The sequence below is a fragment of the Myiozetetes cayanensis genome, unplaced genomic scaffold (genome assembly GCF_022539395.1).
Source record: "Myiozetetes cayanensis isolate MyiCay16 unplaced genomic scaffold, myiCay2020 scf27, whole genome shotgun sequence".
Classification (NCBI taxonomy): domain Eukaryota; kingdom Metazoa; phylum Chordata; class Aves; order Passeriformes; family Tyrannidae; genus Myiozetetes; species Myiozetetes cayanensis.
Genome location: NW_026087488.1, coordinates 1,167,684 through 1,195,403, shown reverse-complemented (window position 1 = coordinate 1,195,403; position 27,720 = coordinate 1,167,684). Strand labels below are relative to the sequence as shown.

At 48.0% G+C, this 27,720-nt stretch overlaps 1 protein-coding gene across 10 annotated transcripts in view; it reads right to left on the bottom strand.

The window, feature by feature from the left end:
* Positions 1-98: 98 nt before the first annotated feature.
* Positions 99-27,720, bottom strand: part of MSI2 (musashi RNA binding protein 2) — a 220,201-nt gene continuing 192,579 nt past the window's right edge. Inside the window, exons 11-15 of one of the 10 annotated variants that reach the window (XR_007629773.1) lie at positions 26,763-26,870; positions 23,057-23,148; positions 9,070-9,224; positions 7,222-7,299; positions 99-4,988 (exon numbers count right to left, since the gene is read on the bottom strand). Coding sequence is in view for 8 of the 10 variants with exons in the window: in XM_050322095.1 (XP_050178052.1) it covers positions 7,258-7,299; positions 9,070-9,278; positions 26,763-26,870 (359 nt within the window). In the remaining 2 variants the exon portion in view is untranslated. Of the gene's footprint in view, positions 4,989-7,221; positions 7,300-9,069; positions 9,279-23,056; positions 23,149-26,762; positions 26,871-27,720 lie in introns of those variants that run through there. The other 9 variants (XR_007629774.1, XM_050322098.1, XM_050322095.1 and 6 more) reach the window with 9 other exon arrangements.

The following is a 27,720-nucleotide window of genomic DNA, read 5'->3' as shown; positions in this document are numbered from 1 at the left end:
GGAACAGGAGGGGTGATTGGGTGATGGGTTTTTGGGGTATGAGGCTGATCTCCCCTCCCAGAATAAATATTCCCTGCCAATGAAAGGGACTCCACGGATCTGTTCAAAACAGTTTATTGTATTTTTTCGTCAGACAAACACATTGATTTCTGGACCACAGTAGAGGATGGAAACCTTTCACAAACTTATTTATTTGAAAATACAAATATAAAATTATACTTTCCACATCTGTGATGTGAGAGACCCCCATCCACATAGTATTTTACAACAGGGCTTCAGAAAGCCATACACAGAGACCTGAAAGATGCTTGATATATATAGATACATATATATATGTATATATATAAAAAAAAAGTCACTACCAAAGTTCTCATCAGTTCATACTAAAGTATAAAAGGAAGGGCTAGGCCTGCCACTGTGCCATAGTTTATTTAGGTACATTTATGACCACCTGAAATGCTCACTTGCATCCTAGTACTGATGGAGTTCAGACCTCGTACAACAGAGAATGACGGGGGTTTGCTACCTACGACGGTCGACGCGACAGACGAGCCCAGGGCTGGAGTGACGGGGACGGCCCCGCGCCGGGCGAGTCCCGCTGCCCCCGCACCGGGCCCGCCCTGCTGGGACACGGAGCTCTCGACACAACACAGTCGGACTGTTGGGGGGACCGAGAACCGACCACGAGGATTTACTTTCTCGAGCTACTCTTTTTTTTTTTTCTTTTTTTTTTTTTTTCTTTTTCCCGTTTTTTTTTTTTTTGGTAATTTTTATTACAGTATTAAAGTATTGCTTAGCTTACAGAATCTCCTCACGTAGTGTTCGCACACGGCAATGGGTTCGACTGGATTCTGTACGTAGGAAACTCTACAGTGTCTGTGCGCAGACCGGGATCTGCCGGTGTGTCTTCGATGCATCCTGTCTCTTCGCCCTAACTCTAACCTCAGTTTTTCCTCTCTTTGAACTATTTCGCTTTTAAAAAAACAAACCAAACCACTAAAAAAAAGAATTCAGAAGATTCCACCCAAGAGACATCGCCATAGCATAAAAGACAGCTATGAGTTAGTGTTGGTTTTCGTTTTTGTAAACAGTTTCATATGCAATATCATACAGAACCATGGCTGGCCTTCAGTAAAAATGTAGTAAACTATATTGCTTTATTATTGATTATGTTGCATTGAGTGAATGGCAGAAACGAAACGAGAAGGGAGTGTGGCTGGAGTCGCTAGCCCTCATTCACACTATGGATGAAAGCAGCATCCCAGGCTGCCGAGCAGGGAAGAAAAGAAATCCCAACACCTTTCAGGTCGTTATCACCCACAATTACCTAATGGTTTAAACTAAGCCTAGCAAGATGTGTGACATTCACCAGCAGACGCTGCTGTACAATGGAAAAAAATTAACTTACAGCAAAGAGAGCCATGCTACCTTAAAGTCCAAGCTACAAATTCAACTCAAAGTGAACATTCAGGAAATATAAGAAAAATTAAAAACCCCAAAGGACAGATCAGGCTTCATTTTAATCAAGCTGATCCCAAAGGACTTGGGTTACTTGACAGGGGAGGGTCCCCGAGATCTCGTGGCTCCTGTAAAATGTCCCTGGTGTTTGGGACACGGCCTGTCCCACGGCACAGCCGGGCAGGGATGGACCCGCTGGTGCTTTGGGTGCCCAGGTCTCCCAGCGGGGTGGAAATCTCTCTTTTTGGTCATTCCGGGGGCAGCGGGTCCGTGTGGGAGATTTGGAAAGCAAAGGGCAATATCCCTCGGAATGAGGGATGCCCGGAGGGGTTGTGGACTCTCCATCCCTGGAGCTGTCCAGGCCAGGTTGGACGGGGCTTGGAGCAACCTGGTCCAGTAGAAGGTGTCCCTGCCCATGGCAGGGTGGAACTGGATGGGTTTTAAGGTCCCTTCAGCCCAAACCAGTTCACGATTCCATGATCCTTCACTCCCCGGGCTTGAGTAAAACAAAGATGGAGCTGAACCTCTGTGCTGAAAAAATTACCAAAAAAACCCCCAAACAAATGAAGAAAAAGAAAAAAAATCCTTCAAAATGGATTTCTAGATGAGTGGGGGACTAACGTGAACCTTAGTCTAGGTAGCCACATCAAAACATCTCAGATTCCACGACATTTGTGCTATGGGCCACTGGGACTTCTCAAAAGGTATATAAACATCTAAAACATATTCACACAGATTAGCAATTTCTTCTGAGCATTCTTAAAAAAATATGGTTTTTTTTTTTTCTCTTAGTAAAATCGTTTTAATATACCGTGCCTCCCTCTTTTAAAAAATAAATTAAAAAAATCCAGTTTTGCATATCTAGCATTAGCATTTAAGGTAGTATGGCACATCCCCTATCCAAAGTCAAGGGTGGGGATCTACAAATGCCTTAGGAGTTTGCCAGCATTTTTAACATTGTGAGACCTTTGGTTAGTTGAAACCGCATCAGATCAGGAAAAGAAAAATAATAAACAGAGAAAAAAAAAAACAGAAAGAAAGAGAAAAGAAAAAAAAAAAGGAAAACCTTCCCAAAATTATTAGCATTTTTTTTTTCTTAAATAAGAGAAAGTTCTATCCTTACTGGTCCTAAATCTGAATAACTACATCTAAATTTTTAACCTTAATTACGATACACCTACCAATATGTACTAGAAGGGGAAGAGAGAAAGAGGGGGGGAAAAATTCACTACACTAGCATCAGGACAGCACTCTTACAAGATAAGCCATTTTATACACTATTAACATACAACAATGATCAACAAAGAATATTCTATGAGGTGACAGGGAATGGAGAGGAAAACCAACTGGTAGTACAGTACATCATCAACATTGACAAAATAGCAATAAAAAATTCCCTGACGGCACATTGAATCACAGGGAATTTGGTTCGTCCGTGTTTTTTTTTTTTTTTTTTAAACCTTTTTATTTTTTAAAGAATCGTTTTATTTCTTTTATTACTTGATCAAGTCTCAATATTTAAAAAGCGTCCAGCATTTTGCTTAAACCTGGTTGTTCTGAAATAAGAAAAAAACCTAAAATATTACATAAAAAGCATGATTTTTTTTTAAAAACAAGAAAAACAAGGTTTTCTCCTTTCGGTTAGCAGTATGGTGCCTTGTTTTTGTTAAAGATGCCTTGCTCTACCTTGTCTATTGAATGTCTACATTAGTCTACTTGTTAGTAAAATTTACAAAAATAGGAGTGCAGCAGCTCTTTTTAACAAATGTCGCATTCAGTGTCTTATACTGGCTGTACCTAAAGTACCAAATTTATAAACGTAACAATTTAAAAAAATATTAATAAAACTTGTCAATATTACGTTAAAAAAAGAAGAAATATATCCACACTACAGTATGTTCTTAATGCCACCTACCATGTTGTACTTCTAGTTTGCTGTTGCAGGCCTATTTACCAATATTAAAAAAATTAAATTAAAAAATATCCTTCATAAGTTTCCTCCCCCAACAGAGGACCATATATATAACAGCCAAATATTAAACATGTGCAAATAGGAAACTGTCAGTTTTTCCCCTACCAGTCACAGTGCAATGATGTTTTATACTTTATTTCTTTTAAATTCTGTTTACAACTACAATAAATTAAAATCTTCCGTTGCTTCTAGGGTGAAACTTGTAGCACTGAGGTATTCCCAAAAAAAAAAAAAAAAAAAAAAAAAAGAAATCAAAACCAACCAAAGTTGCCTTCCTAATTTGTTGATGCAGAAAGTGATGGATAATAAAGGAAACCATGCAAGCTGGACACCGCTCTGCCCGCAGCGGGGACGGCCCCGGGCTGGGCAGGGTGCCCAGAGCGGCTGAAATGACTGGACAGCAAGTTGATCTAGTTTAAAACAGTGACTGAAAAATAACAAAAGAAACCAACAAATAAAGGTGTGCTTTGAACCGTAAATGCGTTGAGTAGGAAAAAAAAAAATCGTAGCTTCTTGATCAGTCTTGGGAAAAGCAGGCTTTAAATTAAAATAAAAATACCACTAGACTGTTCCTCTGTAAGCTGTGCACGTCTGAGAGCGAAGCTGCTGGTTTGAACCGGGAGAGCTGGGAGGGTCCCACAGCGTCACGACCCACCCCGGGCCAGCTCCGGCAGTCGCTCCAAAAGGCTACAACTTCCTTGTCTTTTTTCTTCCGTTTTCATAGAGAAACTGCCTTAGGCTGACTCCATCACAAAAATAGGTTTGTATTTCTCTTTCTTAATAGTTTCTATGTAGTTAATGGAATTGTATTTACAGCATTTTATTATTTTTTTCTTTTTTTTTTTCAGAATTCACAATTTCAAAAAACCTTATATCACCTCTTTCAACAAAAAAAAGCACTTATAGAAAAAAGGACGCGCAAAAAGTTTGTCGCCCTCGCCTTATTGCCGAAAATAGAGAGAATCAGAGTTAACGAAGACGCCACAAAGGAAAAGAAGGGCTAGAGAACCTGTTGCTCAACCCCCTCGTGCCCCACCGGCCCCCCCGTGCCGTGCCCACCGCCGGGACCGGCGGCTGAGACTCCTGTCACCATCTCAGCATCCTTTAAGCAACAACAACTGCGTAAAACGGGGGTGGGGGGAGGTGGGAAAGAAAAACCAAAGAAACCCCTTAATATAACAATTCCACTATGGTTAGGCTGCGCTAGGTACACAAAGAATTCCGACTACGTGGCTACGAGACTATGTCAAACGCTACGAAAAAATGTGGGTTTGGAGAGGTTTAAAAAGGGGGGGGGGGAACCCATCGAGAAAATAAAACCAACAAGAAATGGGTTTTATATACATACTTTTAAAAGCTGTTGTTTTTATAGTACAGCAGATTCATGAGATGATGAGAGAGATTTTAAACAACCCAAGTCCTTCGAGTGCCACCTCCAGTTTGTGTTGGCGGTGAAGATGATGATGGTAATGATGTAGTGCTCAAAGTCTGATGAGATCACCCAACGTGGGCCCCTTCAGAAACTTCGCCCTGTCTTGCCCGGACATCCAGAGAGACTCTGCGAGGGGAGAAGGTGGACATGGACATGGGGAGAGGGACAGTTAATTGAGGTCAATTAGGATTTTTAACAAAAAAAACCCCAATTGTTTGCAAATGCTTTGCAAAGCCACAGCCTGCTCTGATCCACGCTGAGCGTGGATGCAGAGAGACAGGCTGGAATGCCAAGGTGTTCCCTGGACAGCCCTCACAAGAGAGGGTATTATCTCACGTATTCCCTGCTCTCACTTTCCAGTTCCATCCCAGCTAAGGCTTGACTGGGGATGGGTTGGGCTTAGCTGAGGGTTGGGCTGGTTTAGGAACAGTAAAATGATACATGGGAACAACAAAAACTGTTCCTCAGGCACCTGTTACACCAGGAATTAACACAGCTTCGGTAAAAGGAGTTCTCTCTGAAGTACTTGGAAGGTGACAACTCCTACCCGGGCACGCTGAGGCAGCCAGGATTTATTTTATATCAGAGGCTTCAGCTTCCAGTGCTCCGTCCCTGCTGGTGCTTAACACTGAGACATATAATGTATAAAAGAGATATAAATATTAGGGACTGGCTCTGCAGGCAGCTGCTGGCAGGACTGGCTGTGGCCAGGACACTCCCTGCTCACAGATTTGGGATGAGCTCCAAAACCCAATCCCAATCAGCTGTGCTCAGGGTGAGGTCTCACCAGAACCCCACAGGGATGTGGGAGTTGATCCCTGCCCTGAGGACCCACAGCTGAGCCAAATTCAGCCCCTCCAGCCCCATCCTGCTCCAGGGACGTGGGGACAGCCGGGGCAGGCGAGGGAGCCGCCGGATGTGCCGCTGCCACAAGAACCTCAAACTCAGTGTTCCTTGAGGAATTAATAATAAGGCTCATTTCCTCCTCTCAAAAATCTATTTTAATTAGTAATGAGCAACATTAAAAGCACTTTGTTTTTAAGTCGTTAATGGTTTGAGTCTTAGCACTGGGCAGTAACTGATGGTTAGGGGGATGTGCTGTGGTGAGAGCCGAGCGATTACAGCTCATCAATCTGGCGACGGCGCCGTCACCGCGCGTTATTAGCCTGAGTTATGATGTTCTGCTCAGGCTCCAGCCGGCCCCAGGTACCACCTCGCTCCTCCAAAGGCTGACGGCCCAGAAAACGCGAAGGGTTCTGACAAATCGATGGGTGAAAAGACACCGATACGTGCAAGTAACGGCTGGGATTAAGCAAAGAGTGCTTATGGCACTTCCCTCTTTCCCACAGAAAACACTCCTTGCTGGAGCAAATCAATTTCAGGTGATCTTGGGGGTGTGTGTGGAGATGGAAAGTAAACAGAACCCCCTTTTATCCACTAGTGTTTAGGTATAGATCTATTTTTATGTAATTTAAAGCCTCCAACCATTTTCCAGCTCCCAGCCCCCTGACTAACTAACTCTAATTTTGTAGACTGATTTTTGAACGTAAAACATGTGACAGTGATCAGGTAGTGCTGGCAGGAGGCAGGGAAATAAAATCTGTAGTATCCATTCCATCTGCCTGTCAGGGCTCGGTGCTCTGCAGGTAAACCTGTGCCATTTAATTGGGATAACTTCTGTTTTTCATTGAATTTTCTAATCTATTCCATGCCGGGTGTTAAGAATATTTGTTTGCAAAGACGAATATGCCAAAGGCCAAATAATAATAAAAAATAAAAATTAAACATTTAATTAACTCGAGCTTAGTTCAAAGGGTAGGAAACTGGCAGCGATCCAGGGCCATGGTGCTCAGGTAATGTCTTTAATTTAATTTGCTCAGGTTTAATTTTTTTTTTAATCTTGATAATTGCTCTATGGTTACGACTTACAATGTTATCTTTTAGCTGTAATATTTGGTACAGCACTTAATTATGAATGATGGTTTCTCCATAGTAAAGCAGTGGGGCTCAGCTATTTTTAGACCAGTGCACTGGGAGCAGATCTCTGATCCCACTGGGATTGCTGGATGCTGGCCCTGGGGTGACTCCCCACAGCTTTCTGGGTTTTCTGCAGCATTTCCTGCTCTTCAAATTACTGCACAAAGCATGATGAATATGAAAAAGGAATTTTTGGGGGGGTTAGCTCTGGATCTGTCTTCCAGTTTCCGACCTGTGAGGTTGATTTGAGTAACACAAATCACAGAAAGGAATGATTAAAGGCCAAGGAAAGACGAAATGAAGATAAAAAATTGTTCACTTAAAGTAAATATAGGGGAGATGGTAGTTCAGCACAAAGTACAAATGGGATATACTGTAATACCTCCAAGTGAGATGGCAACCAACCATGTGTAACGTTTCAATGGTATCCATTTGTAAAAGCCGTTGCAATCAAAGGTCCCTAAAATTGTACAATTGTTAAGTTCATCAGTGCTCTATACATGGGAACAGCTGATTATTAATTTTGCCAAGAAATTATCAAAGGACTTGAAAGACTGTGTTGCCAGCATGAATAGGGATTTCCAAGAGCTGTTCTGGTCACCAGGTGTGCTCAACCCTATGGTTACCTTTCCAAGACCATCATCTTCTCATTCCCCCAGGTGCAAAAATAAGCTTTGGGGTCTTCCCTGCTTTATTTTTAAACCAGGGTTAGTAAATGGAGAGTGTTAAATAAATATGTACGTAAAAAAAGCTACGGGATTCTTTGCAGTTATTGGGGGAATTAAGAGGCTGCCAATCTGCAAGTTAATTATAAAATGGTTTGGGGGAGTTAGTGCAGACAAATCCGGATACCCAGGTTTGGACCTCGCATCCTATCACTTGAAAAACTGGGATATTGCTGAGGCCAAAGTGCCCAAGTTTTCAAGCACAAACAGGTCTTTCTCTTTAGGTGAAAAATGGAGGTGTTGTAAGTGGCAAGAGATGGCAGTTTTGAACTGATGTAGCTCCTAGCAGAGCAGTAATACCCCATGTTTGGTACTAGGACCGATCCACAGGGATTGCCAAGTCCCTGGTGTGACCATGGGAGGGGTAGGGTGGGCACTGAGGGCACAGAGGGAGGCAGGGGGTTCGTTTGTCTTTTTTGGGTACCGGTTGCTTATGCAGTGGAAGTAACACAACTTCAGGAAGTTTGTCTGCACTACACTCCCGCTCCCTCCCCCCAGTTCCATCAGGGAGCTGAGTTCTCCACTCAGTTTGCGGGATGCTCAGGGGAGCCTCTGCACTTCCTCCTTGTACGAGGGGAAAAAAAAAACCACCTCACAATTTCACTCCGGAAAGGGCCGGAGCCGCCGGTGCAGACGGAGTGTGGGCGAGTGCCAGCCGTGGCAGGGCAGCCCCATTCATGCTCACACACAGTGACACAGCCACGTGCAGCCTGGTTAAGCCAATCTGTGCCCCTCATTAGTGCGATCGCAGACCCAACGCGGCGTTAGGAGGCACCTCCCAGCGACCCGACAGCGGAACGGAAGCCACCTGCTCATAACCTGCGGATTTGAGGGACTGTGAGTGATGCCAAGGCTGGCTGGAAGCGATTCCAGGGGTCAGCAAACCAGTGAAGGGCAGCAGGACATGGCTGCTCCCTCACCAGGCTGGCTGTGGCCAACCCGGGGTCCCACCAGCTGAATTAATGAGCTGATTTAGGTGGGAGCAAGGGACTGCTGCTCTATCTGCAACAGGGGCATCAGCCAGGATGGGTGGCTGGGCTGATATAGAGCCCATATGGATAAGCAGGAATTTAAATCCCATAAGTATTAAATATTCCCCTTTGAGACGTGTCCGGTCTGGTTGTGGAAGGCTCCAGACGAGCATTTGTGCCAAGAGAGGTTCAGGTTGGATATTAGGAATAATTTCTTCACCAAGAGAGTGGTTAAGCATTGGAATGGGCTGCCCAGGGCAGTGGAGGGGTCCCCATCCCTGGAGGAGTGGCAATTTGTGACACAGTCCGGTTGACAAGGTGGCGATCGGTCAGAGGTTGGACCTGAGGGCTTTTCCAACCTTGATGATTCTGCGATTGATGACTCTGATGATTCCAGTGTGGTGGGCTGGGCAGCTCTCACAGGTTACGGCAGCAAGGCGCTGCGCTCGCTGTCGGGTCACAGTCACCAAACCCGAGAGAAACCCCCTTCCCCACCCATCGAGCCCGGCCCCGGCCCGGGCGCGCGGTACTTACGGCGATGCCGTGTCCGAAGCCGGAGCCCGGCTGCGGGCTGGCGGCGCTTATGTAGTTACCCACGCCGGAGTCCTGGCTGGCCGTGCCGTAGAGATCCGCGACGGGCCCGGGGCTGTTGGCCCCGGGGAAGCCTCCGGGCCGCGCTGGGTTGGAGCCTGCCGGGGAAGCGGGTGCGCCAAAATTCGGTTGAGCACTGTAGCTATTCAAGACTGGTGTGCAGAGAATAAAGCTGGGTATGAGGCCAGACGCCGGGCATGCACCGGTATTACAAAGCCAAACACCAGAATAAACAGCCTAGGCCCAATTCTAACACTTAACCAAGGCCATGCGAGAGGAGAGCAAGTACTGGAGAAGAGTCAGCCCGGACTACTACGAAGCTTAGAGCTCCAAAAATATATATATGGATATATATAAAAAAAAAAAAAAAAAAAGAACAATCATTCAACACACTACTGCAACCAGAGACTGGAGGTGCTCATTTTCACCAAATTATCACAAAATATAATAGGTATTTTTCAACATCTGACTTGATGCTCATGCAGTAGTAACAAGTTCTCTAGGTCTGGGCACGCCGAGACAGCATTCACATCCCATGCAAACTACAAAGGAACTAGTTTGAGACTACACATTGTGGTAATATTGATATTAAAATGTTGACAGCAAATAACTTCAATCACGTCTAGGAAAATTGTTTTTTTTTTGGATCCATTCGATACTTTTGGAAAAAACCCGCCCTTTTAGATCAGTAAGCTGTAGAAATAGTTCAATAGTTGATTTTTTTTCTTTAAATGGTATGGAATGGAACAGTTTGGATTTTTTTTCTTTTAAATATGACCAAGGAGAGTGTTGTTTTATTTTATATTTTTCCTTTTGATTTGGAGAGCGAAGACCTACCTTCGTCTCCAAAACCATGCTTGGGACATCAACCAAAATTAAACAAATAAATAAAGATCAAAAGCAAAAAATAATTCCAGAGGGTGGATGACAACTCACCTCCTAATGTGGAAGTAAAGGAAAATTTTATTTTTTTCCTCCCTTTATAAATTTTTTTTTTTTTGAGAAAGAAAAACAATGTAAATAAGAATGACACTAAAGAAGAGATTTAGATATTAAAGCATGTTAGATGATCAGGCCTCTGGCATTTCTCACGGCTGCCCTTGGATGTAGAATTTATGAGTAAGAAGTTTCAATGCGAAAGAAAAGTCAGCGGACGGGGAGGAGCTGGATGGAGATGGCTGCGGGAAGCTGGAGCTACACCTGGGTGGTACCTGCAAGGTCCCTCAGGAGCACACAGAGCCTGGACCCCCCACACCCCTGGGGCCTCACCAAGCCCCCACCGCGGCCAGCCCCGAGACACGAACGGCCAACGGGGCCGGACATGGGCAGGGTGCCCAAACCACCAGGCACCCAACCCCATCCCCTCCAGCACCAGCCTTCCAGGCTGAACCAAGACTTCTTCAGCCTTTTTCCTCTGGCTGCAACTTCCCAGGATCTTCATTAAACACTGCAGAGGGTTATAAAGCCTGCAGCCTGCACTGCCCCTCGCCCACAGCTCCAGACTGACCCGGGCTTTTCCTGGGCATGGGAGCCAACCCAGGAGCAAGCCCTGTGCTCTGGCTCTGTCCAGCACTGCCCACGGGCTCTGGTGGGCTCAGCCTGACCTGCTGTGGAGCCACCACCCGTCCTGCCATGGCCCTTTCCCCTGCATCGCCCGCCCAAGGGGTCCCCACTTTTCAAATGAATGAATTAACTGGTCAAAAAAAAGGCCACCCTGCAGTTGGTGGCTTTGTGGTGACAGGAAAGCCAATTTTACAAAATAAATGATTCACTGCAGCTCTGAACCGGTAGCAGGGGAGGGTAAGTAGGACATCTAAGCTAGCAAGTTAAAAGAAATAAGGCATCAGAGAGTAAACAGATTTTGGACTTTGCTGGCAAACAAAGTGCCTTTTTTATTATTAAAGATTAAATGTCAAGATAACATTTGGCCTTCTCACTCGTGAAGAAAAATATCCAGCTGAGATGTTCCAAAGCCCTTTATTACTAGAAGCCAGCACTTTTCCCTTTTTTCCTCCTTCTGGTTCAATAAAATGGATGTGAATTTCCCTGCCAAGTCACACAGAAAACCCAGTTGGCCTGTCTGAGCGACAGCAGGAGCACAGCAGCGGGACACAGCACAGAGAGGGGGATCCTGTCAGTAAAACACTCCTGCAAACCCCGTGGCAGCACCAGGGAAAGCCATCACCATCACCCTGGGGCGTGGGCAGGGACAGACAGACATCACTGTGGCACCCAGAGGGACAGGGCTGTGCCAGTAACCCGTGACCACAGAACCATGCACGGTGACAAGGGGCACACCTGTGTGTCCTGAAACCTTGAGAGGAGCAAACAGAGGCTGAGGAGCCAGAGAGATGCTCTGCCCTTCCACTCTCATTTGCATCTCTAGGATTGGAAACACTGTTTTCACACCTGCAGGAAGACCTGGCACTGGGTTATTCAGAGTCCTGACTGCAGGTAGGTAACGTAAGAAAAAGGTAATTTTTCCATCTCCTGACCCTGGGTCGAATGCTCCACACTGCTCACAGGAGTGCCCGTGGAAAACAGGCACGGCAAAGGCTGCTCCACCACCCAGCAAGTGCTGTGCAGAGGCTGGGATGCCCTGGCACTGCTCCATGTGATGCCTGAAAAACTCTACAGAAAGGGCTGGAAGCTTTTCCAGAGCTAACACTTCACTCCAGATGCAATCAATGAAACAGAAAGCTCCCAGAATCAGCAGGAGGCTCAGCACGCCTCAGAAAGCCACATTCTAATGATTCGCTCAGCCATGCTTGGTTGCTAAATATTTGTCTTCTTCCAAGAGCTCAGGTGAGCTCACATGGAGCAACAGGCACTTTTACCACTGCTTGGAAACAACAGCAAAGGGGACCTTGAACAACTTCCCCAACACACAAATCCTGATGCTTTCTTGTAAGAAACACCTGGAAACGAGTTTGTTTTACACAAACCTGGAACAATCTGAGACCCAAAGGAAGAAATAAAAAATGCCTGAAATCCTCCAGACTCCAGACACTGCTTCAGCAAGAAAAGTTAAGACTTTCTGGATATGTGTCATTATGACAAAGTTGTGAGGAGGCAGGAACTGTGCAAGTGCCATGGCTGCCACGAGCTGTGGAATCACAGAGCACTAACATGAACTCCTTGCAGGCTGGAAGGAACTGGAGACTTTCCCCTGGCCACTGACAACTCATGGCAAGAACAGGATTCAGGGCAGACATCTGGAAATTCATTGCTGAAGAACTCTCAGGGGACTGTGCTGCCCCAGGAGGGGAGGGAACCACTGACCATACCCTGATGCCAGTCAGTGTGGGCCTGACCTGCTGCCTGGTGCCAGCAGAGGCACTGGCCGAGCTGACCACCAGACTGATTCAGCAAGGCCTGGGGGCTGGCAGGGTCATCTCTTCCCATTGCAAGGACTGTCAGCACTCAGGAAATCCTGGCAAAGGGCCCATTTCCAACATGCTCTGAAAGGTTCTGGTCCCATTTCCCAACCAATCGCACAGGAAGCCATCCTGCACCAGGTGACTTCCCAGCTCCGAGGCTGTGGTTAAGTGCCTCCAGCTCAAAGGCTTCCTCTATGCATAATTTGCAATCCCAAGTGTCCCCTGGAAGCCCTGTGATAGATCAAGGTCAGGAGAGATGTGGAAAAGATTAGATGTGTCTGTAAGTCACAGCCAACCACCTTTTATCTTCAGCCCCAGTGATCCTCCATCCTCTGGGCTACAGAAGCTCCTTCCTATGCCGATGGAGATCAAGGGCCAGCAGTCAGGAGCTGTGGCAGTGATGGGAACAGGGCAGTAATAATGTCTTGCTCGCTTCACTTTGAATTTGCTGTGGTTTCTTACAGAAAAGGCTCTGAGCCAGTGAATTTTGATCAGCAGGTGAACGTTTGCCTGCAGGCCAGAGGGACAGGGAGCCTCGGGCTTATTCTGCCCAGTGTCGTGGTGCCTGGGGGAGTGCTGAAAAGCAGCGAGGGAAAGCAAGATGGGGCACAAAACATTATAAAAAATGCAGGTCCACAAAGCAGCCCCAGAACAGGCTTTTTTTTAACTCCAAGTGTTGGTGCTGGTGGAGTTGGGAGCTGCTGTGCAAGGCTGGCACAGCAAGAGCTGGACCTCTCCAGGCTGCTTTACCACCGACTCCTCCTGCATGCTGCAGCAGAGCCGTCTTTATCCACACCTGACACGCGTGTAAGATGATTTCAGTGCTCAGGCAACAAGTGAATTATGTCAAGGAGCCAAGAGCTGGAACCCCAAAGAGCCTGGCAGCCCAGGCTGAGGCAGGGGCAGCAGGCTCAGGGCTGGGCGCAGGGATGTGCATCCAGTGCCTTCTTCTGCAAACTGCCGTGTTAACACAGAGCCTGCTCACACGTTAATCCGTGTTCTACAAGAAAGGTCATCACTGAAAGATAAACTCTCTCTCAGTGAACTCTTGAGAAATTGCTACGTCAGGGTTCCTGCTGACATTTGCCTTACGAGCAGCGTGTTACGCTAACGAGGATCCCAACGCCACGGGGGTGGAGAGGGCAGCTGGGTAAAGCACAACCAGCTGGATGCTGGAATCCCACCCAAACAAACTCCACTCAGCACGAATGATGAAGGGAAAGAGGGAGGGGAAAGGAGAAGAAACGTGAGGACTTTGACATTACTGTCCTACAAGGGGAACTCACACAGTACCAGGCTGACAGTCAGGCCCTTAGGGACTCGTAAATGAGACCTGATGACAAAGAAATGGTTTTAAGCACCACTAAAATAAGCTGTAGTTCAAAGGAAACAAACCAGGGGAAATATGGACAGAGGAGACAGACACTGCATGGGGATCACTGTCCCCTGCACACAGCCCACCTGGAGCCTTGGGTGACACTCCTTCCTCTCCTACAGCACCAAAACCCAAAGACTTAAACACCATTATGGGGAGTAATAACAAATACGAGTATTTCAAAAGTTAGAAAAAAAAAGATGAGGAAGGGTGCAGAATGTGGTTGGAGAAATGTGTGGCTGCCTTCCCTGCCCCGGTGCAGGCAAGGAAATCCTCATGTGTGAAAGAAACCACCACGATTTACTGGATTTCCTCTCTGAGCAGAGGCAGGGTATTCAGGATGAGATATAGCACCCTGGTACCGCAGCCAGAAATACATCTTGCACTTGAGAAAGGAGCTGAGAGCAGAACAGAGCCGGCTGGAGCTGCCCCAGCTTCTCCCCACCCACAGGCACCCACATCCCTGCCTTCACCCTGCAGAGACTTGGGGTCAGTGGTGGGCTTGGCAGAGCCGGGTTAAAGTTGGTGACCTTAGAGGACTTTTCCAACCTAAATGATTCTATGATTCTCATCAGAAATTCATTTTTCATCTCATGTCAAGCATACTGTACACCCAGTGCTGGTCATCTCCAGCTCTTTCTCTCCTCCAAGACCGTCCTCACTCCTGCCTTGTCCCACCATCTCCAGGGTGGATTCCTGTACAGACAGGCTTCTTCACCACTTGTTGATCCAGTGCTCTAATTTCTGGATGACTCTCTCATCTACCATAAACAGCCATGCACAATTTGGCAGGCATTTCTACCATCAGTGTTTATGATAATAACTAAACGTGCTTGAAAGCAGCAGGAAATTTTCAATATAACTATCATTAAGACAAAATGCTTTAAATCAAAGCCATTACCCACCACCAAGACTCAAAGCTCACAAGATTATGCTGTTTTTCTATCTTTATGAAAAATTCATAGAACATGCTGCAAACATCTCCTTCCAGCTTGGAGGAGTAAATGATATAATAACATCGAAGGCTGCCGTCAGGGGTGGGAGCAGGCAGGGGATGGGGGGCAGGGGACTGAGCAGCCCAGCTGAGACAGGGACTGCCTCACAGTCTGGTGGCATTTAACTTCCAAGCCAGGCTGGAGCAACCTGACGTAGTGGAAAGTGTCTCTGCCTATGGCAGGGGGCTTGGACTAGAAGGTCTTTAAGGTCCCTTCCAACTTAATCCGTTCTAGGATTCCACAATTCTATAGATTTGAGTCCCTTGGGTCCACCTACTGCTGGATTTTAAGAAAAGACTGTCACAGAAGGAATATCACCTGTTCCCAAGCATTCCAGCCTGCTGTGCTGCCTTTGCAACCATCCAAGCACGGCCACAGCAGAGGACATTAGAGCAAACCCAGGGCAAGTGGCCCAGGGATGATCACACCTTCCCTGGGGATCCCACGTGTCCTGGAGCGTGAGCACCAACGGCCACACGCATGGCTAACAGACCAGCACTCCCAGTGTGATGCTGATACTTTAAATAACCAGCAGAACTTCAGCACTGCATGCAAATCTTACATCATTAGTGCTTAGAGCCTTATAAAATATAATTAGCAGCACTGCACCCATGTTACAGATCGCTTGGCCAAAGCTAATTCTTTGTGCAGTCAGGGCTGAAGTTAATGGGACCTTGTACCTTGCTTTTCAGAGCTGCTAACAACCAGCATGTGATTTACTAGGGACTGGATGTACAAATTAATGCCAGTCTGAAATAAGATGTTGGTGCTCCTGGTTCTTGGTGGTCTGTTCAGGCTGCAAGAGCGCACTGGCACAGCACTGAGAATTAAGTGCTCACATCCAAGCTATTTTTTTCCTACACCAATCCCCTCACACACAGCTCCAAACCCCTTCATTTGTGGTCAGGTTGAGCCATTGGAGGCATTGCTTTCTTGTGTCTGAGCTTTTACAGAGCACTGGTTTCTGTCGGAGGCAGAACGCAGCACACCTCGAACTCAGATCAATGCTCCAGCTCACAAATGGCTCAGAAATAATGAGCTGGAAACACACAGATATTCTAGAGAATAACAAGGTACAAACAGCTCCCAACTTGCTGAAAGAGAAGGTGGGAGACAAACCAGAAAAACAAATAACCCCGGCGTCATGATGAGAGGTGCCGGTATTACATCTCTCATGGAGACCTGCAAGGCACATCCCTCTGCTCCTGCTCTTACCAAGCAGACTTGAAAAGCAAACTCCTCTCTGTAAGAACCCCGTGGCAGACACAGCTCCTCAGCAAGTGTGAAGAGCTACAGATATTTTACTTATGACAGTTGGCTCAGTCCCGACTCTGGAAAATCAAACGTGAGCTCTGTGCCTTCCCTGTCACCCTGACACGCTCTGTAATGGGGAGCAGCCAGGCTGCCCCAGGTTATCCCTCCCCTGCAGCTACATTGGCCCTGCAGGGAAAAAGGAAAATAAAACAACTGTTGGGCTCATCAGCAAAATAAGTGGTGATGAGGCCGAGAGACACCAAGATCTGCCCTAACAAGGTACTATTTGTACGTTATTTTCTAGCTGCAGTCACACTTTCAAAGGTTGTTCTGCCTCTGCAGCCCCTTTGGAAACGGCTTCACACATCAAAACATCGCAGGGTAACGACAGCAAGCGGTGGGTGGTGAGCACGCTCCTGCTCGGCAATTACCGCTGGAAGTGAGTGGGAACCGGGAGGGAGGGAGGGCTGAGTGCTGCCCACCCGTCCTCCAGCTGGGCACAGGGTGTGATAATGGCACCTGGGATCCTGTGGCAACTGCTCCTGCTGCAGCCCCAGTGTCCTCCTGCCGTGGGACAGCACAGGGGCTGCTCCTCCAGCCCCAGCCCCGGTGCCGGGCAGAGCCCTGGACACACGGATCAAGTGCTGAACTGCCTCAGGTGAGCAGAAAGCAAGATCTGGGCAGCTTCCACAAGCTTGGGCAAGCTCAAAATTCACCTGGTACAGACGTTTCACAAACCCACTGCTGCCTCTCCTGTGCATGTGAGACCCTGCTTCTACTAAATACTGCACTTAACCCACCCGAGGCACCAGCCACATCTGGTGGCTGCTGATGTGCATCAATTTACAGAAGAAAAGACACAAAAATTCAACTCATTGAAGCCCAGCTGTTCTAATTCCTGCAGTTATGCAGCAGGACAAATAACTGTGCTTTGCGGCTCGGCTGTAATTTTTGCCAACGATCAATATTTATCGCCCAGTCCCATTTTCCATCCCGCACGTCAGCGGAGTCGCTCGCGCCGGGCCAAGTGCAACACGGAGGCCACACAAAGCTTCGCTTGTAGGAGCTGCAATCAGGGAGCCAGCTCTTGTCACAGCCTTACAAAAGGATTTCCTCTCAAGCGGCTCATCTTTAATCATTATAAAAGCACAGAAGTTTAATCCATTTTTGATGTAAGCGCTAATAGCTTTGTGTCCTTGAAGTTCAAAGTGGTCTTCGTGCATGTCGCTAATTAGCCGAGCAAGCAGCCATTCAGCTTCCTCTCATGTTTCTAATTAGATCCTTAACAACAAACAAATGTCGACCTTACAAAGGCTCTGCTACGATTCCCTCCATTAGTTAAACAGTTTGGGAGGGATGCGGTTCTGTGTCCACAGCCCCCCCAGCACAGCACTCGGGGTTCTGGGTTGGGATACTTAACTGCTGGAGAGGCTCTGCCTTCCTGACAGCATTTTCCAGGGGTGCTGAGCACCCAAGGGATGCAGGGAAGGGGTGACCACCCCACAGCCCCCAGGGTCCCTGCTCTGCTCTGCTCTGCTGTCTCTCCCTGCCTGCACAGGATGCTCATTGGCTGCACTGAGACACACAAATAAACCACAGGGGCAAATAAACACTGTCAAATCATGTTCCTAACTGGTTACTCTACCAATTTAACTGCTTTTACAGTTAATTTAAAATCTAATGTGCTTAATGTTTACATACTTCATAAAATCTCAGAATTCCAGAAAGGCTTGGGTTGGAAGGGACCTTAAAAGATCTTACTGTACCAACCCCCTGCCACGGGCAGGGACACTTTCTACTGGCCCAGGCTGCTCCAAGTCCTGTCCAACCTGTCCTTGGACACTTTCAGGGATGGGGTAGCCACAGCTTGTCTGGGCAACCACGCTCACAGTAAAGAACTTCTTGCTAATATCCACTCTTTTTTTGTTGATCCGTGTTTATAATGTACTGTATTGGACTTGTTACAGCAGCACCACGCTCATCCTTGCCTGTGCTTGGGTTTTTGGGCAAGTTTCTTGCTCCAGCCCTGGCATTTATCCAAGGGGATGAATGAAGAGCTGTCTGCATCAGGAGCCACTGCTCCGTGTCCCCCCACACCCCTCGTGCGCTGCAGGCGCCCGCTGTGCCACAGGCTCTGACCCAAACGCTGTCCCTGCTGTCCCTGCCTGCACATTAAGCTTTAACACTTATTATCACCCATCCAACCGGCAAATAAGAGCTAAAGCTTGGATGCTGGGATAACACAGACCCCTCTCCAGCCACTTCTCCGTTTCAAAGGAAGGCAGAGCTGAGCCAGGCGATGCCAGCGCCTTCCCCGCACGCCAAGGACCGTGAAAGCTGCTGTTACTTTCACCATGGGCAACCACATCTGCATTAATTGTTTACCACAGCCCGGACAGGTCTTTTATTAATATTAATGAGTAAGACGGAACAAAAGGCCCCTTTATTTTTAGCCTACTCTAATTGCGTAGTAATTACTCATCTACAAAACAAATGAGCCGAACTCCATTGCCATAGCAACAGCAACTCCGGCCTCCCACTGTACCACATTAACTGGCTATCACTCCTGTAATTTGAAATTGAAGCCTTTTCTACAATAACAGACAATACAGGAAGAAAATTAAACCAAAACCAGGGCTTTGTTTTGCTGCATAATTTAAGTCATGGTAGCAGGAGGGCATTGCCTGGGGGGCACCTTCCTGCTGCTGCTGGACCTGGTGGGCTGGGGGGATGCTGGGGAGCACAGAGGGGTAATCCAGCTAACAGGTGAGGAATCCAGCCTGCAAACCCCCAGTCCTGTGCAACCACCCCCTCCTGTGGGAGAGTCTGCACTGGGCACCTGCACAGAGAGGGGTCTGGGCACCTGGAGCAGACCTGTCTGGACAGATGAGTGCCAGGGCAGAGTGAGGGATCCTCCATGGCATGTGAAGCAGGTAATAACATCCCCCTAAAGGACAACCTGAGCTCACCAATGAGGAAACACTGCAAGAAGCTGCTGCCCACCACAAGGTGCCTGCAGGAGAGCTGATGGCACCAGCTCTGCTCTTGGCAGCTGACAACCCAGCCCTTAGCAGGGCACAGACACCCCAGAGTCCTCCTGGCACAGAGCTCTGGGCTCTTCTAACTATCAAGAAATAACCATAAGAGCCCCAGCTGTGTGGGTTTATTATTTTTAAATAGCTCAGGTTTATATACCTGTAGACCCACTTTGCATTCTCTGGCAACTCCTAACCCACTGCACTCCTTGAGCTCACACGGAGCCAGATGCACACTAACATCTGCTGTGAGGAAAAACTCCTCTGCCCCTTTGGCAGTTTTCTATCTCAGAAAGGAGAGAGGGGGAAAAAAATCACTGTAATTATGTATTTACTTTTAAAGTATTTGGAGAGAGAATCAGCATGAAAATAGTGACAGTACTAAGTCAGTACAACGTGTGCTGCCACCCAGTTGTTCCACTAACAGGTAACAGCCTGTGTCTGCTGCCAGAGAGGTAAGTTACCCTCAGCTCTGACAGTATTTTACCTATTTAGGGGTTAAAATGCATGAGACATGATCCTGTGCTCGAGGATCTCATTTCACTGGAGCGCTCGTGCTGAAACACTTCAAACTCTGCAGTGACTCGGCTGCACCTTGCGTGGAACAAAGTCTCATTACAACAGCCCAGAACTCTGTCCCTCCACATCCACTGGGAGAAAGGGCATAAAACACAGCTAATTGGCTGTGGCAGGGCTTTGGAAGCTACCAAAGCTCTGTCACCAGTGAACCAGACTCCACACTGGCAACCAGCCCGCCCATGGCACGAGGCAGCGGCCACGTCATCACCACTTGAAGTGTCAAGAGCAGCAGCAGGGACAGTAGGATCACAGAATCAAGGAACAGTCTGGGTTGGAAGGGATCTTAAAGATCATCCAGTTCCAACTCCCTGCCATGGGCAGGGACACCTTCCACTATCCCAGGTGGCTCCGAGCCCCGTCCAACCTGACCCTGGACACTTCTAGGGATGGGGCAGCCACAGCTTCTCTGTGCAACCTGTACTAGAGCCTCACCACACTCACAGGGAGGAATTTCTTCCTAAATGAAACAGCTCTGGATGAGCTCTCTGTGGACCGTTTTGCCATGGAAAATAATTCTCTCAGTGGAAAGGACTGTTAAAAGTTACCCGCTAAATTCATTAAAGATTAACTTCAACTGCACTTCAGAGGTGGTCACTAATTGCACTGGAGATGATTTATCAAGTGCACAAGATTTTCTATTACAAAATTATTGATTAAAGCTGATGTATTTTAACCTCAATAGACTTCAGCCCGGTGCCCTGTCAAACACCACCGCTGTGGCCAAGGCCGAGCAGCAGCAGCACCAAATTGTTTTAGATCTACTGAATTTTTTGTTTAGATCTACTGAGCAGGAAGCTCAGTCCCTTGTGGATCAAAAAAGATCCAGAAGCAGCATCCTACAGTAAAACAAGACAGAGGGTTTCTGCCTGAGCCTCCACTCTGGAAAAGACCGGTGGGGTTCCCACCCTGGACCAGCACAGCACTTCTGAACCAAACAGAAATGACTCCCCTTTCATTACTATTATTCTTTTAATTTGGGGTAGTAGTCAGAAAATAACTGTAGTGCTCCCAGCACTGTCAGTAATGAGGTTAAAACCACTTACAGGAATTTGGCTCCTCCTGAGTGCATTCAGCCCCCGGGGCCGCTCCATGCAGAGTCTGACTGCTGGAATTCCCGTTTAAACCAGGATTTTGTCCTTGTGCCCACCCTCCCTGAAGGCCCTGAGGTGTGGGGTCCCTGCCTGGCCGCCCGCCATGCTCCCCAGCACAGACTCTCTCTGCCAGGGAGATAAGCAAAGGATAAAATCCGATGCAGCCATTAATTTCCCGATGCATCACCCGCCGGGCTCTGTCACATAATTACTGGCGGTTCCAGCAGAGTGAGAAATTCCAGCCCTTGCTGCTCCCAAGTGATCCACTTGTTAGGTTTTGGCTTTTGAGATTACATAGCTCGGATTAAACTTTATGTACTTTTATAGAGGAGAATAAAAAAGGGAGAGCAGTTCCATCAGAGCCACCGTGCCACAAGGGAGCCCTCCCAAAGGGCTGCATAAATCCCAAACTGGTTCATCGCTGGATCTTTGAAATGCTCCCCCCGATATCTCCACGAGCCGGTGGCGGCTCCTGTCCCCTACACACACACAGACCAAGCACTGCCCCCCTTCTTATGGCCATAATTTGCTGAACTATGAGTAGATTAAAGTTTAGAGCACCTTCCCTAAGTGCCAGACAAGGTTTCCTCAACCCCATGCAATTTGTCGCTCTGCTGACTTTCAGTCAAACTCCTCACTTCATCATGTGCATTAAACAGTGGGTCCCCCCATTTCCCTGGAAGATTGAGATCCAAAGGGGCCATTATCCCTCTCCCTTGACACACGAGTGTTCAGCTCCCTGGCAGTACCAGGGGTGGCTCAGCTTGCCCTGCACCACGTCAGCCCCATCCCAGGGCTTGTTTGCTTGATTTACTCGACATTCTATTAGAGGTAAGGAGCGGATACAAATCCTTAATTACATTTGCAAAGCCCACTCTGGATATTTTATCTCCCTGGAAAGCGCTGGCTGCTGTAAGGGCATTAATGACTGCATGGCTCTGCCCAGCAGAGCAGGAGATGCTCCCACCCAGCACCACTGCTTTTGGGGCACAGGGAGGGGAAAAGGGGTGACCACCCTGTACAGGAGCTTTCCTGCTTCCAGCAGGATGTTTTCTGACAAACAACAAACTAAACAAGTAAACCAAGGCCTAATTTGGGATCTCAATTACCATCTGCCAAATGTACATTGTCTCTGAATTTTCAAAGTTTAGCACAGAAACCCCAGGCGGGAGAAGCAAAGCCACTGCTGGCTCATGGCAGAGAGGATGAACTTGCCTCGAACTCCTCATGCTGATATTTATGAAATGTTAAATCTTCATTTAAAAACGTTCCCCTAAGCTGGGTGACATGGCAATGAGTACGACCCATCACTAGCTCAGAGTCTCTGTTGCATAATAAGATTTAAGGTTTATGACCTACAAACAATCACTTGGTGGCTCAGGACAGGCTGCGGGGAGCCGCCTCACACACACGGAATTATTTGGGTTCCCAAATGGAGTGATTTGCGTGTGGCACATCTGGTCTACGACCGCCAACGAATGAGTCTATGGGCTAATATGGACGAGTAACAGGCTGATGGAGAAACCATGATTGTAAAATGATTTAAAAAATAGCTTTTAAGTTCTTTTGGATACAAAACAAAAATAAGAGAATATAGTTATAGCCAGTGTTTTAATTCCTAGGGGGGGTTAATTTGAAAAAAAAAAAAAAAGTAACGGCAATTTTACTATCAGCATAACAGCACGTGCGGGTTCTTGTTCGGAGGGTGTAGGTTGCCTACAGCCGGCTTCAATTTATACTTCCAGATAATGGGATTTAACGAATAGGGCACTATGGATCCAAGCCTTTAGCAGCTCTCTGCTGTATTATCCCTACGCTTTCAGTGAGACCAAGGCTCTGCTTTTATCTGCCACACTCGTTCGCGTTGATGGTGCCTATAATATCAACTCGACAATGCATGTTCTACAACTACATCTACTGCTACCAGTACGACTACTACAGTGCATGCATTTAGTTCAGTCCCACAGATACATACACTCTAAGAACAGGCAAGGGGAGATGTGAAATGTTTTACGGGACGACAGGTGTTTTGTTTTTTAAGTAAGGGAAATTAATAAAAAACATCAAAAGAAAGAAAGTGTACAAAAAAATAGAGACATTTCTCAAGAGTTGATATGAGTCGTTTCTTGAACCGTTTCGTCCGAACAAGCAAAAAACATGCAACCAGCTGCTACTAACAAGAAGCTGGACACTGAGAGAGGATTAATAGGTGTGGACAAACCTTCCCGCTGAGAGCGCTCAGAAGAGTGTTTGAGAGGAGGTGTGCACGTCCGAGTGTAAGAGAGGCCGGAAAGTTTGCCTCAGAGACACCCTCTCTCACAGCAGCCCCAACCAAGCAAGAGAGAAAACAACAAAACATAACTGCTCACACTCACCATCAAGGTCAGTAGCTCACGTTACGAGATTTGTTATTGCTGGCAAGTATAAAGTCCAGTAAGGGGTTGTTGGGGTGGAGGGCTCAAAGGCAGCACTGGCAAGCCAGGACTGGGGCCCAAAATCCAGATGTGCCAGGGGTATTGGGGTGGGGGAGCAGCTCCTGGTGCCGTGGCACCGCACTGTCCCACTGTGCCGCTGGCCGGCTCGGCGGGCAAAGCGTGCCCGGGGCAGCTGGCACCGCTCACCCGGGACAGGGCTGGATTGCAGGTGGCCTTATGGGTTTTGTCTCCAGTCCTTAGGGAGGAATGGTTGGCGGCAACAGGTTGGGAACTGGAAAAATCTCAGACTTGCTAATGAACCAAAGAGGAAGGAACAAAAAACCCTCTCCTGCCAAATTTCCCTTGTCTCGCTCTCCTGCCAGATGAAGCCCTCCCATGTCAAATGCAAGAGAAAAATGTGCCCCCCCCATGACTGTATTTTAAAAAAAGTGTTTACACGACAAAAATGTTTTACACGTAAAATATGTCAGGTGGATTCAAAAGAAACGTGACATTGATAGTGAAGTTGTCTAGGAGGAGTTTGCAGCATTCAGACTTTTAAACTTTGCTCGTTTTCCATGGCTCAGGTCCCAATTCATTAAAAAAATACAAGAATGGGTGAGGTTGTCAAAACCAGCAGAGGGGCTGGGCAGCACAGTCCCACCCGGAGCGAAGGGATGTGGCCAGACCTGTGTCTGCTCGAGGGACCTTGGCTATCGTCTCATCACCGGGACGTCGCCTGGGGACGTGATTTATGGAGAGCAGCACTGCTGTGCTCGCCCTGCTGGCACACGAGCAGCTACGCGGGACGTGAATTTATGGGTGGCACTGAGCACGAGGAGAGGGACACGTCCCTGTCTGCTGGCTGTAGGACAGAACTGCTGTGACAGATAAAAGAACTTGTTTATCTAGCCAGGTCAGCTGGTGACACGTGAAAAGGAAGGGGCAAAGGAGGGGAAGACCAGGCAGCACAGAACCAGGGCCGGGCACTGCCCCCAGCAGGCTCCTTGTGTTGGCTGAGCAAACATGCAGGTGACCCAAGAGATGGAGCATCAACTCGGGAGAAACCAAGGTGGTCAGTGCTCAGAGGTTTGGAGCGAGAGGGGTGCAGCTTCCCTGGGAGACCAAGATGTGCAGCTGAAGGTGGATGCTCTCTGTGGGCACTCAGTCTCAGTGCTGGCAGTGACGCCAGGAAGGTGGGGAAGAGCCGGCAGGACAGGGCCGGAGAGAAGGTCAATTTTGGGTGAGCTGGTGAGGCTGGAGCACTGCCAAAGGAGCTGCAGTGATGGGGACACTGATGACATGGACCATCATCAGTGCTTTCCAGGAACCTCCTGGCCTGTTTGTTCTGTGACAGGGGCAGCTCCAGCAGCCCTGGGCAGAGCCCTCCCCAGCAAGCCAGGGGTGGTGGGATGAGCCTGCCTGGGTGTTTTCCAGCTCCTTCCTATTTCCTGGCAGGAAGGGCCAGTTAGGGTCAGCTGTGCCGTGCTCTGTGCTTTGGATCAGGCACACGTGAAGGAGCACTGTGCGAAATTTGTGAAGGAAAAAGAAAAACCCAACTGAAAAGGAAAGAAGGAAAAAAACCCCAACCATTTTTCTTGTAATGAATCGGGCCCGCACACTGCAGCGCAAGATCGATCGGACTCCACTGCTCCTGGATACAATTCACTACCATTGCTGATGGAGTGGCAAACCCAGGATGTCCCTTCAGAAACCGGCTTTGGATGGAGATGACTCTACGGAAAACCCCACCGTTCCCAGAGCACAGTTTGGTGTAGATGTGAGTGGCCGTGGGGCCGGTGACAAACCCACCTTCCTCCTTGAGACCTCGGGGCTGGGGAGGGACAGGGGCTCTTTGGATTCAGTTTTGGGGTTTCGCCAGTTTTGTGCACACAGGCAATTTTGAGGCTTGAAAAGACATTTCCAAACACCATACTGCTCTTTAAACTTGCCAGAAAGGGTGTTGTTAATTTAGGGTTAGATTTAGTTTCGTATTGCAAGTTCAAATCAAAAAACAAAAAAACTGAAAAAACAAAACAGAAAACCCAACAAAAGAGAAACCAAAAAACACTCAAATTAAAGACAAATGATTTTCAGGCACAGAATTGATCAATGCTCAGTTCAGTTGTAATGGGCACCAAAAGCACTCCGATTAAAAAAAATAATCATAATAATCAGGGAAGCAACGTTAATCGAGCCAAACCCTCTGTGCCTTGCTAAGGGGCAACTCACCAGGTCTGTTTGCACGTAAAACAAAACCTGAAGGGCAAAACATGAGGAAGAGGCAGAAATAATGAGGTCTGTTTTCCTGGAAGCATATGCAAAAGCAATCTTTTTTTTCATTTGGGTCCTTTTTTTCTCTTTGGGTTTGTTTTTCCCCCTCTGTGACGGGGCAGTAGGAGAAGCCGGGAGATGGGGGATCCCCACAACCAGGCTGGCAAGTCACCCCTTAGGCGCTCTCTACATGCCACAAGATGGAACTGGTACAGAGAGTCCTTTGTAGCCTGCAAGCAGTGCCAGTTTGCATGGAACGGAGTTCTCCTGGTGTCTTTCTTTGGCCTCCATGGCATTGAGCTCGCGCTCGACACACCTGGGCCTGCGCCCTCCTCCTAACCCCTCACGCAGCCGTGGCTTTTCAGGAAGAGCCTCCTTAACCCACCGGCACTGCCAGAAAAGTCACTAAGAACCCCCAGCTCAGCCACGAGTGAGCTGGAAGTGCTGCCGGTGCCGTGTCCTCCCCGCAGACACTGGGGCAGAGGACACCGCGCTGGCAGCGGCTCCATCCTGGCCCGGCTTGGGAGCCAAGCCCCCAGCTCACTGATGGCTGCTCTGAACTCCTTGTCACCTGAGCAAAGTGCTAATTCGTGTGTTTGGCAAAATTGAAACCTAAGGCAGTAACGGTAATTGGCAACGATTTATTCATTTCCCTTAAGGGGAAAAACAATAGAAGTTTTCAGAAGGACAGAAGAAAAGCTTTGGCATTCCTCATGGAAGCAGTGCCAATGCTGATGGCACGAGTGACACTGTCCTCAAGGGACATGGCCCCTTGCTGGGGGGATGCTCTGTGCTGGCTGTGGCAGAGGAGGTGACAGCGGCTCCAGGCACGGCGGGAGCACCCGGAGCCGCTGCCACCACCTCAACCCAACCCCAGCTTCCCATGAGAAACCAAAACTTTTTTTCAAAAAGCACGAAGTAAATTTTCTTGGGGGTGTCTTTTAGAACCTCGAATTTAAAGCCAAAGAAATAAAGAAACCAACACAATAAAGGAATAAAGAAAGAAACAAATCGGAATATCTACCCTGGTTTTGGCAGTTCTCATGCCAATCTCCTGCAGGTGCTCCAGCCCCCGTGGCCTCTGCTTGTAGTTTGGGTTTGGGTCGGGACTGATTACTTATTTTTTTTATATAATTTTTTTTTTGGATCTTTTGTTTTCAGGTCCCCAGGATAAGTGTGAGGAAAATCAGAGAAATGATGGAGAGCTGCAGCCACACAGAATACCGACAGAGCTTTTACCTGACCCTGCACTCTGAGGGTTTGCTCTTCCACGGGCCCCCCTACCTGATCCTCTTGCTGCCGCCACGGCCGCCGCTGCTACTGGTCCATAAGCCGCTGCCGGGAAACCTGGCCATGGAGAAAAGGAGAAGGGTAAAGAAAGAAGCCAGTGGGTACCACGAGTCTCTGCAGGGCCCAGGCTGGCCATCCTGGCTCTCCGTGCCCCCAGCAGGCACCGTGGTTGGGAAGAGCTGAGCCCTTGCCAGGTGCCCGCTGCCAGAGGGCCCCGGTGGCACAAATCCCTCTGGCACGGGAGGAATGGGGTGCCTGGCCATGGCACACTGTGGAGCCGAGGTGGACAGGTTGGTGGCAGAGCCCGCAGCACTCGGCTCGTTTCTCTCTACTCCCAAACAAACGGGGTCAGCCCGCTCCACAACCGACCAGGGAATTCTCTTCCAGGCTTATTTGCAAGTGATAATAACGTGTTGGTCTATAGACAGAGCAGTAATGGAAAATATGAGGAGGTCCTCGTGTCAAGACCACAGATTTGCTGGGATCAAGCAGAAAAAATTCAATGGCATGTGGTTTAAAAAAGAAAGAAAGAAAGAAAGAAAGAAAGAAGCTCTTGAAAGCAAAACAGCAGCAGATCAAGGAGCTCAGCGACATACCCCCTGCTCCAGGGGAGCAAGCCCTCCTGAGGAATGGAATGCTGCCAGCAAGATCACAGATTTAATGTCTTTGCTTAATTAACATTCACGAGATCTGTCAGAGACTCTGACTTTCAATATATGTATTTTAAGAGGGCAATGGCAAAGTCCAGGTGACCAGCAAGAACCCCAAACCTCGAAGTCAACAACTCCCGAGAGGTTCCCGGCCTCTGGGAGCTCCGGCTGCTCCCGCTGCCCAACAGGACAACCCTGGGGCTGGCTGCCACGATGGGACCAGCCACTTGAGTGGGCCCAGGACTCTGATCACAGCT